At 49.1% G+C, this 13,306-nt stretch overlaps 1 protein-coding gene across 1 annotated transcript in view; it reads left to right on the top strand.

The window, feature by feature from the left end:
• The window catches only part of BACE2 (beta-secretase 2), a 90,252-nt gene that overhangs the window by 55,001 nt on the left and 21,945 nt on the right, over positions 1-13,306 (top strand). Inside the window, exons 8-9 of the mRNA XM_021679266.2 lie at positions 2,395-2,544; positions 8,096-8,264. Coding sequence (XP_021534941.2) covers positions 2,395-2,544; positions 8,096-8,264 — 319 coding nt within the window. The remainder of the gene's footprint in view (positions 1-2,394; positions 2,545-8,095; positions 8,265-13,306) is intronic.

Here is a 13,306-nt window from a genome sequence, read left to right as displayed (position 1 = left end):
TCCCCCGTCTGTAAAATCCAGACGCAGGATGGCACCTGCTTTAGGATGACTTCTCACTCCGAACTCCGTGATCTGAGGGTCAAAACTGTCCTCCAAGGACACGTGGCTTAGCCTCCGGGGAAGCCCTTGGACTCAGAGACGCCTCTTTCGAGGCAGATGGTCCCCCATCCGATTCAGAGCTGTGCCCCTTAGGTGAGTTTCCAGGCCTGAGCCCTCATCTGCAAATTGGAGCTGCCCACGGGCGCTGATGTTGGGCTCCCTGTCCTGGGCGCAGGCCCACCCAACCTCACCTTAGCCCATCCTTATGTCCAGCAGATGACTGCCCCACTCTATTGACTCATCTGCCCTCTGATACATAGTTCAAATCGACTTAACTTTTACAAAAGGTAAAAATATATTAACGCCAACATTAGACATGTTGCAGATCACTGACGGTTTCATAATGGATGGTCCATGTAATGGGTGAAAACCCCAGGGCGTTTTCTCCCCACTGTCTGGTCCTGGAGGGAGGGACGGATGGACGGAGCGACGAGGGCACGCAAGCTCGCACCTGCCGTGTGTGGTCCTGCAGCACACAGCACTCAGCGTTCATCCAGTGATGCTCCGATTCCTCAGTTGCCCTGCTTGGTCTCCGCACCATCCCTGCTTACCTGTCTTACCTTCCCTCCACTTCCATAGCACCCTCCTTCCTGGACTTCCCGGCCCTATGCCCTCTTTGTGAGTGTGTCCTTTGCCCACCCATCCAGGGTGGATCCTGGGCCCCTCCCTTCTCCCTGTATCCTCTCAAAAGGGATTCCCTCGGTGCCACATCAACACTTCCCACCCACCCTTAGTGACTCTCGAGTGGGCCTGGCTAGACAGGAGTTTAGACTCAAGAACCAGTGGCCTATGTGAATCCCATTTGGACTCCTAAATCACACCCGGCTTGCCACAAAGCTCAGATCTCTGACACATGATCTCTGATGAAGACGCCAAGGCCACCAGGATACCCTCTGTCCCCCATCTCCTGCTCCTTCCCGTCGGTCGCACTGGCCTCCACGGTTGCCATCTGTTTTATCCAGTGAGGCAGCTTCCGTGCTCGGCCCGCCCTCCTTCAAATTCATCTCCTAGGGCTCCCTGGCCCTTAGCTCAGCTCAGCTTCCTGGGGATGCTCCCTTGACAGTCACTTCTTACTCCACGTCAGTGCTCTCCTAGCTCCGCCCCATCATATACACTCCTAGCTCTGTCCCATCCCTTGCTCTCCTGGCCCCGCCCCATCCCCCTGCTCTCCTGGCTCCGCCCCACCCCCTTGCTCTCCTGGCCCCGCCCCCATCCCCTGCCCTTCTGGCTCTCTTGGCCCCGCCCCATCCCTTGCTCTCCTAGCTCCTCCCCATCCCATCCTTCCCTAGCTCCGCCTACCCATACACTCATACCTCCATCACATACACTATTAGCAGGTGCAGGACAGGTCGGGTCTGCTCAGGAACCTTCCCTTGCTCTGGTGAGATAGTGAGAGTTATTAGTAGTTAATTGGAGAATTTAGCGACTAGTGCGCATGTGCAGGTGGCATCGCTCATTGTCAGGTTCAGCAGACCCCTGCTGGGAGGCTCAGGTGGGCACTCTGTGTTTTTGACTGTTCATTTTTCCCACAGCTATTTCCCAGTCTCTCCTGTGGGCTAGGTGTTAGAACTGTAAGGCGAGCAGACAATACATCTCTGTTCTTTGAGGACTCAGATTGTAGTGCAGGAAAGAGAATGTAAGCAGTTACACCCATAAATGTCACATTACAGTTGCTACGAGGGGAAAGAGCAAGGCGAGAGCTCTGTGGCAGGTAATCAGCACGGTGGGGAGGGCTTCCTGGAAGGTGGTATCTGAGCTGATGTCTGGAGGAGGAGAAAGATATTCCAGAAGAGCAGAGAGCCCGCGCAGGGCTCTGCACCAGGAGGACGAGTGCTGTGCTCGGAATTCAGAGGAGAGGTGATGTCCAAAAGGGTCTGGAGGGCCACATATCGGATGTATTCTCTCTTCTAAAGGGCCATTGCCCGCTACTGAGGCCTTGGGCACATTGCTTCAGCTCTGTGTGCTCTGGTTTCCTCATCTGTAATGTGGGGTGCGGGGGTGCCGCTCCTGGGCCGCTGGGGCTTTTCGAGGACTAAAGTCATTAGTGCTGCAGAGGGTTTACAGCGGTGCCTGGCGCCGGTCGGTACTCTGCGTGCCTGCCTGTGCCTAATCTTGATAGCTGTGGATTTGTCATCACCGGTCCCTTCCAGAGGACGGCTGTCTCCACCACGCCGTCCAAAGGAAACATTGTTTACCGCCGCAGGCATCTGGCGAGGTGATGAGGGGAGCTGGGAGCCGTTTCCTGTTGATGTGCCAGACTAGTCCTGGCTTCTCACGTGATCTCCTTTTGTCCAGATTCCAGAATTCTCTGATGGTTTCTGGACTGGGTCCCAGCTGGCTTGCTGGACGAATTCTGAGACACCTTGGTCTTACTTCCCTAAAATCTCCATCTACCTGAGAGACGAGAACTCCAGCCAGTCGTTCCGTGTAACCATCCTGCCTCAGGTATGAACTGGGACCTGTGCTTTTCTCCGGGAACACGCAGCACGCCGAAGTGAGGCGCTTCGTGCCTCATGCGCCTAGGTAGGTAACATAGTGGTGCTGTGGGACGGCCGAGACACCGGGGCGGCCCTCATCAGCGAGCCTGCACCCCTGCTCGGGCGCGCACCCCTGCTCGGAGTCTGGGCAGGCCCGCTGCTCTGAGCACGCTGCGCGCACGGGGCCCAGGCAGCCCAGACCCCGGGCTGGGGACGTGGACCTACCTCCCAGCAGGAGAGGCCGGCTGCGTGGTCCCGTCCCAAGGGCCTGGCAACGGGGAAGGCCGGGAATGGAGGACATTTGTGCAGCATCCATCAGAGCACCAAAATATGTTCTTTTATTTTATTTATTTATCTTAAAGATTTTATTTATTTGAGAGAGAGAACGAGAGAGCACAAGCACGGGGAGCAGCAGAGGGAGAGGGGGAAGCAGACTCCCCGCTGAGCAGGAAACCCGACAGGGAGCTCGATCCCAGGACCCCAGGACCATGACCCGAGCTGAAGGCAGATGCTTAACCAACTGAGCCACCCAGGTGCCCCCAAAATATGTTCTTTTTTTTTTTTTTAAAGATTTTATTTATTTATTTGAGAGAGAGAGAATGAGAGAGAGCACATGAGAGGGGGGAGGGTCAGAGGGAGAAGCAGACTCCCCGCCAAGCAGGGAGCCCGATGCGGGACTCGATCCAGGGACTCCAGGATCATGATGAGCCGAAGGCAGTCGCTTAACCAACTGAGCCACCCAGGCGCCCCAAAATATGTTCTTTTTAAAAGGAGAATAAAACTGGACCCTCAGAGAGATGAAGACATCCTTTTGTTTTCCATATTCAATAAATCATTGGCTCCTTTCTCCTCCTAAGCTGCTAATCAAACAAAGCATGTTCTGCCCTGCTCAGTCATGCTTCTCACCTCCTCCCGGTTCCCGAGGCTCTCAGGTCCCCTATTGCACCCCTCCGGGGACCTCCAAGTATGCTCCGTGTAGCCCAGTCCCCTCCTTTCTGCCCTTAAAGCCATTGCCAGATGATCTTCCTAGGTGGCATCTTCCAGCCTGCTGTCCTTGCTGTGAGCCATCAGTGAGTCCCCACTCAGTGCACACTGATGTCCTTACTCCCTGTGGCTCTCGGTCCTCACTGGACCCTTCCACGCCCTTGACCTGCCACTCACCAGTCAGTGTCCTCCCAGGCTTCATGCTAGCTCACTCTCCTGACCTTTACTTCTGCCACCGCCCCCCCGCCAGAAATGCCCTCTCCTCCCCCACTCCCTCTGCATATCCAGATTCTTCCCATCCTTCAAGATCCAACTCAAACAACCCCTCTTTTGTTGAACCTCTCCTGAGCAGAATAACCCGTTTGTGAGCCTGCCCTTCAGACTCCTAATGCATGCTTCCTAGTCTACTCATCCCGCAGGCAGGCACCCCTTTAGGGGGTATTTTATACTGTTGCCTTTTTCGTTGGACTTCTGTTTTCTTTTTTTTTTTTTTTTTAAGATTTATTTATTTATTTGAGAGAGCGAGAATGAGAGAGAGTACATGAGAGGGGGGAGGGTCAGAGGGAGAAGCAGGCTCCTCGCCGAGCAGGGAGCCCGATGCGGGACTCGATCCCGGGACTCCAGGATCATGACCTGAGCCGAAGGCAGTTGCTTAACCAACTGAGCCACCCAGGCGCCCCCGGACTTCTGTTTTCTTTAAAAGCACATACACACACTTACAGTTCTTCCTCCGTTATGTTAATTCCTTGCAGAGGAGAACCATGAGATCGGAGATCCTTGCTCTTGCCTGGCACGAGCGTGCATAGAGACTAGTGTGTAATCACTGTTTTTTTGAACAGACAGATCAATGTGCCTTTGTCGTGATTTGGTGACTTTGGGACGAAGGGTGGGATTGGGGGATAGGAAAGGAGGAATGGTTTCAGAAGTAAAAAGGAAGTGATAATGCTGCCTTTTCCCTTCTCCACTTTATACGTGGAATGGTGGGTTACTGGGGAAGAGCCTGAGAGCCTCAGGAGAAAACACGGCTGGACAGAGGACACGTTGACCACGTTGACCGAGGCTTGAGTTACATGCTCAAGTTACATGCTCAGCTCCGCCCCTGACTCAACGCTGTCACGTGAAGCAGATCACTGAGCCCTTTCTCCGTCTGTCCCTTTAACTATAAAGGGTGGAATCGTAGTACTTGCCAAAGACATTTTCACTGCACACAGTGGTATGTTTCCTGCATCTTTAAAATAATTGCTCTTTATGATGAAATCTTGGCCAGTCGAACAGCACGATTTGGACAGTATTTCCTCAGTGTGGTTTGTAACTAAAGCTGAAGCCTAGCTTCAGGACAGAGGTGAGCGTGTGATCGTAAATAAATGGCGGGGGCGTTGGTTGGCAGAATCAGAGACTCGTAAGATGCAGGAGAAAACAGGCATTCTGGGGAAAATCTACGACGTCCAGGGCGGGTAATAGCCGCCAGAGCTGGAAGGTGACTGGGGCTCGGCAGCTGGTTCCAGGACCCAGCACGGGCCGGGGGCGGGAATCCAATGAGGGAGGCTTGGGAGTGTTGCCTTTAATTTTTGTTGTCTGCGTGAGAATCCAGTATTATTCTCACGAGACTCTAGATATTTTTTGGTTGGCTTTGACAAGTTCACATTTTTGGTTTTTAAAAATCTGCTTCCCCTGCTGTTTTCCTGATTTCTTACTCAACATTCCCCTTCCCTTTCCATCGCCTCCTTGGAAAAGGGCTTGGATGGGCAGTTGTGAACCATCCTGTGCCGATAACCTCACAAGCTCTGTATGTCACTGACACAGCCCTTGGGGTCAGCGCTGGGGGGTCACCTCCCAACACCGCAGTTCTGCCTGCCTGCCCCCCTCGCCCTAACGTTTAGGGCAATCGTCAGGGCTCCTTCCCACCGAAGTTTTAGAATAGGGCCCGTGTCCAGGACCTTTCTGGCATCAGCAGGATTAGATGGGCATATGCTTGCTGGTGCAGAAAACAGTTGTGTCAAAGGCAATTATCTTAAATTTTGTCTGTCTGCACTCTTTCCCAAAAACACATGGGCTGCATCTTTTTTGGCCCGTTGACAAAAGCAGCCCCCAACCCCAGCCCACGGGCAAATTCTGGTTTTCTTTTCCACATAACCCTAAAAATGTAAATAATTTCAGTCTATCACTGGTTGGTCTATTTGTGCTATTTTAGTTGAAGACAGACAGTTTATTCTGAGATTTAGCAATACTTCAGCTTTCCCCAGCTTGTTACAGCATCTACAGTCTGGAACTTTTATTGGCAGTCAGCTGGGACACACAAGGAGTAAAAGATACAAATTCGGTCTGCATATTTTTGCATCAATATCCTCAGTTACACGATAGGTGATAATTGATTGGGTTTTATTATAGAATTAGTTCCTTCAAAGGCAGGGGATCACTGACCTTCCACCACAGCACCTTCACCTAAGGGTCTGTAAGCAAGCCCTAGGAACGTACGTGGACACACACACAAACACACCCCGGCCTTTGCCTAATTTGAGTTAATCGTGAGAAGTTGTGTCTTTCGTTTGATGCTCATCAAGCTCAGCACCACTCACTGACATCACCTGCATTGATTGAAGCCCTCCTGGGTGCCTCCCCTACCCTCACAGCAGCCGAGGGGCCAGGAGCATAGCGGAGAACAGAATGAATGATTCCTTGCCTCGAAGCGGCGCTTGCAAGCAGACAAACCCGTCGTGGAGGGTTCTGACTGCGGGCACAGTTCTGGACCCAGTAGCTGCTCCATGTCTAGCCATTGATGACGCCAGGGGCTGTCATAGCTCTGTCCTTGCTCACCCCCGCCCTGACAGCCCCTCTCCCTCTCGCCGTCCGGCGCTGGCAAGGGCGGTGAAGTTCATCTTCCTCGGGTGTCAGCCTGATCATATTCTCTTTCTCTAGTACAACTTCTGGTTTCCTTTTCTGCCCAGACGTTAAATAGTGCCCCTGTGTTTCCCTCTCCTCGGGGCTGGTGCTCGGTCCCGCCTCTATGCTGTGGTTTGCCTCCCGGCTGCACCCCTCCCTTGTCACCCTGGTGCAGCCCCTCCCTGCCGCACCCTCTAAAAATCCCCACCCCTCCCACTCCGGGCTCCCAGCCTCTCCCTCCGTAATCTTTCTTGCGCTTTTACCCCTTTAGGGCTGGTCAGTACTCACAAGAAAGTCCTTCTTCCTACTCATTTTGCCCTTTATTGCTTTTTTTCCAGATATTTGGTATTTTGTCTTTCTAAGCCGCTCTATTCTCTTGTTTGCCTGCATTTGAATACTTTGCTGTTAAAACACAAAGGGATTGTTCTCACCGAGCTGACATTGGTTTGCTCCTTGATTAAGTTTTGACTCATTTCCTGACAGGCTCTGCCCCCAGAGGACTTCAAGGGCCATGTGTTGCTGTTGATGGAACATGCACAGCCCGTGGTCCTTATCCTCATGGGAGCTTCCTATGAGGGGGTGCTGGGTCTTCTCCCTGTGCCATCTTCTGTCTCTCTGAGGAAATAAGTCATCCTGCTTCCACCCTGCTGCCTACTTTTAAGCTCTCTTTGGCAGAGGATGACAAAGACGGCATCCTGGGGCCAGTTGGGAGCATTGCGGTCTCGCAGGAGAGCAGAGGATGCTAATGGTCTGGAAGCCATGGGGATGGGAGGCGGGATTGGATTCAGATGCCATTTCAAAGGAGGGCCTGCAGCCTCTTGTTATGGTTTCCAGGTGGGGAAAGAGATCCTGGCCTGGTGCTGTAGGGCCTGAGGAAGTGAGTGAATCACAGACCTACTGAAACAGAAGACTTTGAAAAAAAGCAGATTTGGGGAGCCTGTTGAGTGTGGCCAAGGCAGCAAAGATCTGGCTGGAGGTCAAGATTTGGGCATCAGCATAGAGCCCTGGGCTGTGCTTAGGGCCTTGGGGCCACATGGGTCACCTGGGGTGGGGGTGGGGGCAATGGCCACCAGGAGGCTGGAGCCCTGGCGTTCTCTGATGCTTACAGTGAGGAAGGTAAAGTGAATCCTACAAAGGTGTCTGAGAAGGAGCAGCCAGTGTTGGGAGGAAGACGAGACAACCCTTTCTCAGAGGCCAAGGGAAGGAGGAGATTTGAGGGGGAGAGTTAGCTGGTCCACATTACGGTAGAGGGCCCGTCGCACTCCACATTTACTCACCTGCCCCCTCCCTGGATGGGAAGCCTCAAGGGCGTGGGACTGTGTGTTGGTTGCTGGTACTGAGGCATTATCTAGGCCATGCCACGTGCTGGATGGATGGACGGACGGACGGGTGGATGGGTGCCCCTGTGTGTAGTTGCAGGCAACGCACGTGTTTTTATCACTTTCAGGAATGTTTATTCACCATGCTTATGATGTCATCTTCCAGGTGGCAGGGACCCGGCAGGGTGATGTCATATCCTCCCCGCTACCCCCCCCCCCCAGCCCGCGTCGCCCCATGGCACCTGGGAGGGTTGGAACGCGTTGTGGCCTCGACAGCTTTGTGATGTTGCCGGATTCATGCTTCCCCCTGTCTGTGTGCTCCCTCCTCATAAACAGCTCTACATCCAGCCCATGATGGGGGCGGGCCTGAATTATGAATGTTACCGGTTCGGCATTTCACCTTCCACGAACGCGCTGGTGATCGGTGCTACCGTGATGGAGGGCTTCTACGTGATCTTCGACAGAGCTCGGAAAAGGGTGGGCTTTGCGGCCAGCCCCTGTGCAGGTAAGAGGTGCGCGCGCTGGATGGGAGCCCCAGCTGGAGTACTTGACGTCCGTTCACTGACTTGGGAGCAATTGTTGATGACGGGTCAGTTGCCTTTGAATTGTTTCCCACAGGCCCGTTATCCGTGGTGGGTGGTATCAGTAAGACTCACGGCAGGATGCAGAGAGGAGGAAATGAGTCCCTCCGTGTAAAACATTTAGTCCCATGCTTGACACATGGCAAATGCGTGATCGACGTTAGTATTGTGATTATTTCTCACGTTAAAGTTAAGATGGTATCTCACACCACAGAGTAAAGAGGCCTTGGGGAAGAATTACAGTTTTTTGACAGGAAAACTAAAATAAATAAAGATTCATGGGTAAGCTATGTATTTTTTTTTCCATCAAAGCAATCTTCGTTGTGCAATAAGAAGTAAATGCCTATCATTGCTATTTCTTGAAATCCTAAAATGATGAGATCAAGGAGCGTGTTTTTCTCCCAGAACCCCTTTGAAGAGCTGGTTTGGGGGTGAGTTAGCAGCATTGCTCTGCGATGCTGAGCTTGAAGGTCGGGCCAGTGTTCGGGGAAACCACAGGAGAGAGGGCAGGAAAGGTGATGGGTGGGTAAACCCCCAAACTCGAAAATGTCTGTAGATGAACAGTTTGCTAGGATGGAGTGTCCACATAGTGCAAGGTTTACTGGGAGGGTCGGGTACCTCCGGCAGAAAAGGCCAGTCCTAGACGTGGGCATGAGCTGGGATCGCTGGGGACGCATGGAGAGCGCATGACCAGGCAGTGGGATTTCAGGGGACCGACAGATCCTGGCATGTGGGATTCAGAGTTGGCGGGTAACATGCCAATGGAGAGAAAAATTAAGCACATGTGAGACAGCCAAGAGGTGGGACAGGAGAATATGAGAGGCTGTGGGTTGAGACATGGGTCCCCACGCAGTGCGGGGAGGGAGGTGTGAATTTGATGGAACACTCAGGATAGTGACCCACAGGCAGGAATGCTGGCTGAGCCAGTCGCCCTGACCCTGACTGGACCGTCACTGGGATCTAAAACCAACGGGGAAGTCTGGGAGAGAGCCATGGAGATTGGGGGGGGGGGGTGCAGGTTGTGCAGGCCAAATGTCAGATGATCTCAGCTGATTTATTCCAGAGGGAGACATTTCAGGTCTTATTTACTATCCGACTTGCAGTGGTAAAATGGGAATCCTGGTGAATAAAGCAGGTCAGTCATGCTTCCTATCCTTGTTTGGACACACGGGCATTCCCAGAGGGTGAAATAACAATTTGGAGAGTGGGAGGAGATGCATATCAAAGGGAAAACTTACATCTGGAATATTAGTCCAACTCACATGCTGCATAAATAAAAGCACCCAACACCATGTACATACTTGATTGTTGCAAATCCCTTCTTAAGTGTTAACGCCGCGCTCTCTCGCTCTGCATTGGTGAACGGGCTTGGAATCCTTGGGGCTTGTCATTTTGTCATTTTGTCATCTTTGTCGGGAGTGAATGTTTACCTCTCAGAGTGCATTAACTGTTTTTAGCCTGGGAGGTATCCCTGGAGAGACCTTCCTCTATGGCGTTACTCTGTCTCCCAGCTGTGAGTATTTCACGTCTTGTAACCCAGAGAACTAAGCACTAAAGCAATTTTCCCCACAATTTCTGTTCTCTTGTTAAATACCATGAAAACAGAGGCTACTATGGCAACAGCCCTTATATCGTCCACTTAATACCTGCGGAGCGAGTAATCACTGCGTCTCCTAAGTGAATTGCTGTTGGAAATAGTTTAATATTAAGTGTCTGCCGGCAAAGCAACGTTCATTCCTGCGTTTCAGTGTGAATTCTTTGTTAGGTGTGCTTATAGGAGTTTTTTTGTTACTATTTAAAAAAAAAAAAGGCGTATTTAAGGTTTTGGTACTTAAACATTTGATTTTAGCAGCACTGGGAATAGACACGGATATGTCTCCTCTTCCGTGCAAACTGTTTAGCCATTAAAGTAATTACTTCCTCCAAGCTGCAAATTAGGAGACAGACAGTGGTCTCTAGGGCTGTAATAAATGGAAGAGGTACACTGCCTTTTTTTCCCTCTTTTTGAAAGTGTTTATTTTTAATTTATCACATGCTTTAAATAACAAAATGATTTAAGTCCTAGGAAGTCATGTGCTTTGGGCACACTTATGGAACACCCAGATTTAACAAATGCTAACATTTTGTCATATTTTCTTCAAAAATTTGTTACAGAAACAGAAAATAAGTATAGCTTAAAGCCCCACCCCACTGCCTTCCCCAGAATGACCCTTTATCCTGAACCTGGTGTCCATCTTCTCAGAATTACTACACACTTAAGATTTGGCTACATAGTTACAAGTGCCTTGGATTAGTTGTCTTTTGCTTGGTAACAGTTTAGCCCCGCCCCACGTTTAGCAGCACTGTCTGACCTTGTGCAGGTGCTGAGGGTCAGGAATCGAGGAGCAGCTTAGCTGGGTGGTTCTGGGCTAGGGTCTCCCGTGGGGTGGAGGGTCCTACTGGAAGCTCACTCAGTGTGGTACATGAGAGGAGCCCTCCTTTCTAAACCATTGGGACCTCCCGCCAGGCTTCCCTGAACATCCTTAAGATGAGCACCCGGTCACGCCAGAGCAAGTGATTCCAGAGAGTAAGAGTGCCACAGAGTACCCACACCACAGTCTTTTTGCACCCAATTTTGAAAGTGACATGCTGTCACTTCTGCCCTGTTGGTTGCTCAGAACAACCCTGGCCCAGTGCGGGAAGGGATTACACAAAAGTAAATACCAGGGAGCAGGGATCATTGGAGTCCCCTTAGAACCTGTCTCCCGTCTACCTATAAATAAGTAGAAGTGCCATCTAACAAAACGTTGGTTGGTTGATTGGTTGGTTGTGGGGTTTTGGTATTTTTACATGTATGTGAATGCTCTACAATACTGTGCATATCCTTTTTCAACCTGCTTGATTGCTCAGCATTACACATTTACTGGATCTTCCCTGTTGATAGGAGTACGAGGTCACTCATTTTGACTGCTGTGTAGTATTCTGTTGTGTGAATATACCCAGATTATTTACCCAGTTCTGCCTTGATTACCATTTGGTTTGTTTCTAATATTTGCAATCATAAACAGCACTGCAGTGAACATCTTTCTGCATGCTGTTGAGATCTTCCGAAAATGGAATTTCTAGGTGGTTTGGTATGCTAGTCCTCAGCGTTACTGGCTACTGTCAGATTTGTCTTCCAAGCAGCTGGACCATCAGAACTACATAAGAACGTTCACTTGTTTTGTTTTGTTTTTTTGCCAATCTGTATGAAATAGTGTCACAGTTTGATTACTTCTGAGATGATGCAACTTTTTTAAAAAAGATTTATTTATTGCGGAGGGAGAGGGAGAGAGAGAATCTCAAGCAGACTCCCCACTGAACGTGGAGCCCATCTCTTGGCTCAATCCCAGAACCCCGAGATCATGACCTGAGCCAAAACCAAGAGTCGGACGCTCAACCAACTGAGCCATCCAGGCACCCCAAGATGATACAACTTTTGATATATTTATGGGGTGTCTGAACTTTTTTTCTGATGGTGAATTTTTCTACCAATAACTTATGTACATTTTTCTACCTATCTTTTTTATTGATGTCTATACATTCTTAATATTTGATCCATTAATTTGGGGGGCTTATGCGTCGTAAATAATAACTGCTAATCTCTCTGGATTTCTTCTACTTGTTTTTATTATCTTTCATTTACATTTTCTTAAATTTAGTGAGATAAAATGTACCAGTGTCTTCCTTATGGCTTTTACTCTTATTTAAGAAATTTTTCTTCAATCTCAGGAAATAGAGATTTTTTCCTAAAGATACAGTGTACTTCCCCCTGCCATTTTCTCATATAATGTGAAGTAGGAATCTAATTTTTATAAGGACATTCAGGGCGCCTGGGTGGCTCAGTCGGTTGAGCGACTGCCTTCGGCTCAGGTCATGATCCCGGGGTCCTGGGATCGAGTCCCGCGTCGGGCTCCCTGCTCTGCGGGTAGCCTGCTTCTCCCTCTCCCACTCCCCCTGCTTGTGTTCCCTCTCTCGCTGTGTCTCTCTCTGTCAAATAAATAAATAAAATCTTTAAAAAAAAAAAAAAATATAAGGACATTCAGTTTTCTCAGCATTATTTATTGAATATATTACCCCCTCTGTAATATACAGAAAAGACTAAAAATAATGCAATGATGTCCTACATACCCACCATCTAGATTTTTGTTTTTTAAGATTTTATTTATTTATTTGAGAGAGCAAGCATAAGCAGAGGGAGAGGGAGAAGCAGGCTCTCCACTGAGCAGGAAGCCTGTTGCGGAACTCGATCCCAGGACCCTGAGATCATGACCTGAGCCGAAGGCAGACGCTTAACCAACTGAGCCACCCAGGCACCGCCCCCCCCCACCATCTAGATTTGGTAATTTTTACGTTTTGCCATATATCAGTATATGTGTATATGTAGTTTTTGTTTGAACCATTTACAAATAGGTTGCAGATATCATGACATTTTATCCCTAAATATTTCACTCCATAATATTTCATCCATAAATATCTCTTAAAAATAAGGACAGGCTCATACATAAATGTAATACCATTATGACACCTAATAATTTAACAATATTTACATTGTATTATGTAATATCTAGGCCGTATTCAGATTTCCTCAATTACCTAAAAAATGGTTTCCTTAGCTATGGGTTGTTTTTTTTTTCTTTTGGAGGCCAATTTTTTTGTAGAATATATCCTATTCAGATTTGTCTGGATTTTTCCTAATAGTATCGTTTAACATGTTCATTTAACTTTACATTTATTTCTGTAAACTTGAACTTAGGTCTAGAGGCTTGGTTAGATTCAGGTTAAATTAATTTTGCAAGATATCTACTAAATTTTAATAACCTCTTTGTCATATACCAAGACCCGGTATGTATCTGGATCTGTTCTTTCTTTTTTTAAGATTTTATTTATTTATTTATTTATTTATTTATTTATTTATTTATTTATTTATTTATTTATTTATTTATTT

This window comes from Neomonachus schauinslandi, chromosome 1, assembly GCF_002201575.2.
Source record: "Neomonachus schauinslandi chromosome 1, ASM220157v2, whole genome shotgun sequence".
Lineage (NCBI taxonomy): Eukaryota > Metazoa > Chordata > Mammalia > Carnivora > Phocidae > Neomonachus > Neomonachus schauinslandi.
This window is presented reverse-complemented; position numbering and strand designations above follow the sequence as displayed.